General features: G+C 36.0%; 1 protein-coding gene across 2 annotated transcripts in view; it reads right to left on the bottom strand.

The window, feature by feature from the left end:
• ptprna (protein tyrosine phosphatase receptor type Na) overlaps nucleotides 1–5,924 on the bottom strand; it is a 35,500-nt gene that overhangs the window by 28,467 nt on the left and 1,109 nt on the right. For both annotated transcript variants that reach the window (XM_014022323.1, XM_014022322.1), the window contains exon 2: nucleotides 3,912–3,962. In XM_014022323.1, coding sequence (XP_013877777.1) covers nucleotides 3,912–3,962 — 51 coding nt within the window. The remainder of the gene's footprint in view (nucleotides 1–3,911; nucleotides 3,963–5,924) is intronic.

Genomic DNA, 5,924 nt, shown 5'->3' with positions numbered 1-5,924 from the left:
ATATATAACAAAAAAAACTGTGGGTCTGTACTAATGTACGTCAACTGCAGCCCACGCCACTCAACTCTTCAGCCTGAAAGGTGCGTCTGAATCATCATTCTAATCTTTACAAAGTATTTGTTGCACTGCAATGAAAGTAAATAACTTACTGAAAATGTTTGTATCCATCAATTTAAGCACTATTCAATTTGATAAATATTAAGTCTTGTATTATAAGTGTGTAAAACAAGTTGTATTTACAGGCGTTTTTATCATGATTACAGACATATTCCTCCGCGAGCAAAGACTTTGTCACTGCCATGAGGAAAAATTGCTGCTGAAGGCTGCAAGCGTGGCAAAAAGAAAGATAAAGCAGGAGAGACCAGGTTTTTGATTTGGTGCACTGATGAGTCACTGCAGTCGCCACACCAGTTAATCCGCACACAACCAAAACGGCTACAGTGAGAAGGGGGGATGAAATGTTACAACGGTGAAGATAAAGATGTTTTTTAAAATCGTACATGAAAATGCAAGCACAAATGTCAAGAGCTGCATAAAATGAGGTATGAGTCATGTTAACAGACCGTCAAGTAAAGTGATGTCTTAGATTAATTATAGGAATGGCTGTATCAGTTTTAGTATTGATATTGTAAATACCAAGATGGGTATTGTGTTGACACTAGCAGGATGAGGTTGATTGATTATTATTTTACATTTTATTTGCACTTCTGACTTTACTTTTCACAAATAAAGTGTAAAATGTCAGTCTTGCAGAATCTCCTTATTATTTGGCATTAGTCATTAGTTCTCTATATCATGCTTGTATGCTTTGAAAGTGAGTTTTTGTTGTTTCTGACATTGTTATATTTATATTTTGTTACCTTGTTGTATCTTTCTTGTCGTTTTGCAGTAGTAACCGTTTTCTTAATTGTGTGTCATGTAAGGTAATAGTGGAATTATTTCATTAATTTTATACAGTTAAGTTGTTTTATTTTGTTGCAGTTAGTTAATACAAACACTTTAATTAGCCTAAAATATTTTTAAATCATAATTATGATTTAAAATTATTTTAGGCAAATTAAAATGTTTGCATTAATTTGCCTAAAATATTTTAAAATCATAATTGAATAATTAAAGGCAAAATTCTGTACATATTCAAGAAACCTGACAAGTATTGAATTGACAATACTATCCTTGCATTTACTTGGTAACAGATCGATAGTGAAGCTTTTAGTACCGCCCACTCCTAATAAATTGTGTTTAATGTTAGAATTTATTTCAGTCCAATAAAAATGATGTAGATTAGGACATTTAAAAAAATCTAAATATAAAATAATCTGCTGATGATCATTTACTTTGCATTGTTTGTCTGATAAAGCTGCATTCAGTTTTATTGTCACTCCTGCTGATCAAGACTTAGCTCCTGGGACTCAAAAATGCCAGTCTCTCCCCCCAGAAAAGCAAAAGCAAAATAAAAGCCACGAAGCCACCATGTCGTGATCCTACCACCTGCAAGGAAACTCATCATGAGGCACTTTATAAGCTAGGTGACAGGAGAGTAAAAGGCTCTGGGTAAGTCAGTTCCACAAACTGCCACTAGATGTGAAATGACAAATATTTTAGAAAATTCACAACTTTCCTAAAATAATAAAATGCAGTTACAGTACACATGTTATCATCATCTTACTAAGTCAGTATATTTCGCTCCAATGTACTGTGTTAAAACTGGAAATCACGTTTTCTGATCAAAATACTGGAGTGCTTTTATGTAAAGTTCAAACTGAAGTGTATATCGATCCTATAAGAAAAGCCAGCTCTCTTTTCAACCCATAATCACTTCTGTCTTCATTGAGAAATCAATAGTCTCAAGGCTTCAGTGCACAAACTAATGGATGATGTCACCGGTAAGCTCCATATTTTTCATAAGTTGTAATACGACCAAATAGTTTTTAGCAGTGTGTATGCTAGCTTAAGTTATATACCTACTGCATGTAAAAATAATAAATTAACATTAATAATAATGAATTAAACATGTGGGTTTTGATACTGAGTCATGCAGGAGTGGAAGGAAGCAGTTTTACGCAATTAGACTGGCAACTTTTTTTTCTTAAAGGAAGGACATAAATTCTGTTTTTAGCCACAAACAAAGTAGGGAAGTGAGATTAGACTAGAAATACTTTAAACGCCTCCATAAAGAAGCATCATGTGTCAAGAGACGGAGCTGTTCTTCTATAATAGTTTTATTTATCTGTTTAAAATAACAAAACTTTGACAACTAAGTGCGGCTGAATGAAATTTGTTTTTAATGATCATTTAGCTAAATAATGAAAATAATAAAATAATAGATAACAAAAAAGAGCTACATAATGAGGAGCTTTGAATCACAAGACTTTTCCTGCACGAGTTTACTATTCATTACTCTCCACTGACCATAAACATGCATTAGATTGTCTGTTCCCTCTTTACTGACCAAATATTGAACTGTGCACGCCACTGGGTACCATTTTCATTCCACTTCATAAAAGAAAAATTTTTTGCCAACAAGGTTTATATGCAAATAAAGCAGCACAAACATTTCCTACTTTTGAGAAGCATGTCTGTCTCTGGACTCTATGCAGGTATGACTAGATTCAAATAGGAGATCCCTGTTAGATTTGTTCTGTAAATGTGCTCAAAAGAGTTCCTGACGCTGCGTGTTTGTTTAGTCTATACAAACATGCAGCATTAGGGAGTGACACGACAAAGAAAATTAGCTGAAACTACAACACTTGTTTAGATTTAATGCTGACCAATAAACTCTGCTTCACTTTAATACATTTCCCTTCTTAAAGCCTCGGGTTTAGAGAACACGTCTAATGACTCTCTGCTGTGACAAGATGAACTGGAAACCATTATTTTTCATGACACAAAGCTATGTAGTGTATCAGTGTTAAGTATACATAGAATCTGGACTATCCTGGACTAATCTTTCACTTGTTGCGTAACAAACCCTACACACCTTAAAGAGGTTAAACCTGAAAAAAACTGCTGGTGTGAGTGCCTTTAGTTGAACACAATATTAGATTGTAAAACTATGTTGTGTTGTAAAATTGATTATTTTAATAATTTAAATGTATAAATGAGCAAAATCTGCAACATTTTCTTAGTGTAACCTACAGTATAAATGTCACTATTAACATTTGAACATTTTCACAAACTAAGCAAAAATTGTTTTTCATCCCACACAAACTGAACAATTTACTCTTTGCTGTTATAAACACCCAAAGACCTTTTTTTTTAATCTTCTCGCAACTCTACTCCCTGTGAGATGTTAGTCACTGCAGAACTGTGGTGGTTTGATGCAGACTCACAAATACTGTGAAGTTTGTTTAAAGCTTATTTGGTGTAACAGGTTCCTGAAGAAACAAAATGACAAAAGACCTCATCAGGAACACAAGCTGTGAGTAGCTCTAGATATTTCTCCCATCGTCTTCCTTCCTCAGACACACAGTGTGTGTGTCTGTGTGTGTGTGCTTCAGTCCGGCAGGCACTCTGATCCATTTAGTATTCTGCTCAATGATGGAGTGTGTGCGTAAGTGCCGTTTCCACAGAGAAGGACGTAAGTGCGTGTCAGTGACTCATCACCGTATCGGCACAACAACTGTGGGGGTGTCGACCTCACTGTGATGTCAGTGTTGCCACGGAGACGGTGAGGCGAGGGAGGGGCTTGGATAAAGATGGAGAAAAGGATATGGGCCAGGTGATGGAGAAACAATGGCTCACAGAAACGGACGAATCCTTGACTTTTTGAATTGATTTTTTTATACCGTTGTGTGTAAAGTGTGGGCGTGTGCGTTTGCAGCTGCAGAGCTAAACATCCAGAGAAGTGACACTTTTCAAAGGTTTTAGAATTCAAGATGATATTAAAGAATTTTTCAGGCTGTGTTACTCACCGTCGGAGCAGAACTGGTCCCTCGTGCACAGTTTTCTCTCAAACAGGCAGCCTGACGTAGAAAAACAACAACAGGGATGACCAATTTTGAATCTTTYTCAGTCAATTAATGCCCAAGAAATGATGGAAACTACATTTATAGAGCAGAAATGGGGACATGCCATAATCCTTAACAGTAACCAAAGCAAAATCTTTTTTAACACTCTCAATTTGTTGTTGTCAACATTTCTATATGCACAGAACAGTTTTTCTTCACCTGCTTCAAACTTTTGGATCTAAAATATGTGTAAGGCTCAAAATTAAGTGAGGGTATGTGCAAACGGTGCTTAGTCCTCTGTGTTTAATTTGGAGCTGGTGAGTAAGACCTTGGAGTATTAGTAGTGTGGGAAGAAGCAGGTGGCAGATAGGAACCACAGCACAGCAGTGCAAGCATGGATAACTCACAAGTTGGGTCTTTTTCTATTTCAGAGGTTAAAAAACGTACATAAAAGAGGCACAAATGTGTAAAAAAAATAAAATAAAAAAGGGAAATATAAATAGTCAAACTATGTGCAATAGAAACAAATATATTCCAAATCTAGATAGAAATATAGCAGGGAAGTAGCTGTTTGGTGTGAAGTGTTTATCTGAAAAAAAAAAGAGGTTGAACTATGAATAATAATAAAAAACAACTTTTAAATAAGCCGACGCAAAGGTGACTCACATGCAGATGCCAAACTACGCAAGCAGTCCAAGTATTTTTTATAATGAGTGAAACGAGTTCAATGTAACCCTATTATTTTACTGCAGAAAAAAACATGCCCATTTGAAATGCATCAAGGTAAATGTCATCCTGCACACAGCAAACACATGTTTAAAGTAAGGTCCATTCTTTGAAGGAATATCACCTGCTACCCTTTTTACCAGGAATCATTATATGATGACAAGCAACACAGTTATGGCTGTTTTGGTCAAAAAATAATAAATAAATAACAACATTGCCAGATCTATTGGCATTCAGAGTATGTGTTAAATATGAGTGGTTGTAACTGTCACGCTTGGATATTTAAATTGAATTGGCAACAAATATTCAGTAGTAAATGCACATTCAATACTTACACACATACAGAGATGTGTGCAAAAACACTGCCTTCATCTTTGGCAGCAGGAAATAATAACTCAAATGGGGAAATGTGAGGATGTTTAATGCAACACTAAAGTGCATGTAAACATTGCTGATGGTCCGTCCACAACACAGCTGATGAATTTCTGTGCAAACTGTCAAATGCTGATTTACGCCATGGACATTAAGGCTAACACATTGGGAAGCAACAACAACTGGAAACATAAAACTAAAAAAAACACATTAACACGAGTTAACACAAGCTTCTTTACATTTAAAACTGATTTAAAAGGCTGCAGGTAGAAGTCCAGCTGGCCAAAGTAGCTCATCGTCTCATCGACTATCTTTGTGTTTATGTACGCAGAGCAGAAAACGTGCAGCAGAGAGCGATCAAACAGCGCCCAAAGGTTTCACTTAACCCCACAACGCTGGTCAACCACATCAGCGTTTGTCATAGCAACAAGACATCTGCTCCTCCGGGAAACAACCAACATCGTACCGCTTCTGTGTGCGAGGACGAACACTTGGACATATGGATGGAAGGCTTATCAGACGCATAGTGGGAAGGATTTAGGTGTGAAAACAAAGAAAAAGAAAAAAAAAGGTGTTAACAGAACAACAGGAAGCGACAGTAGCTGGTTTCTCTCCATGGTGCTGAAATCTGAGGCGGTTGCAAACCTTACTGCTCTTCATTCCTCCTCAGAACCAGGAATGCACACATATTGGTTGCTATTCGTAAATGAATGACAATTCCATCACATAAATATATATTTAAAAATACATATTTATGTATTTTTGTTGTTTCAAATTGCTTTGGATGCTGAAAATTCATTTGCAAACAGACGTTTTGGTGATGTCCAATAAATGTCATTATTAAAAAGTTGAACCTGTTACATATACATGAATATATAC

Source organism: Austrofundulus limnaeus, unplaced genomic scaffold (assembly GCF_001266775.1).
Source record: "Austrofundulus limnaeus strain Quisiro unplaced genomic scaffold, Austrofundulus_limnaeus-1.0 Scaffold325, whole genome shotgun sequence".
NCBI lineage: Eukaryota > Metazoa > Chordata > Actinopteri > Cyprinodontiformes > Rivulidae > Austrofundulus > Austrofundulus limnaeus.
Note: the sequence above shows the minus strand (reverse complement) of the source record. Positions and strands in the feature narration are given on the sequence as shown.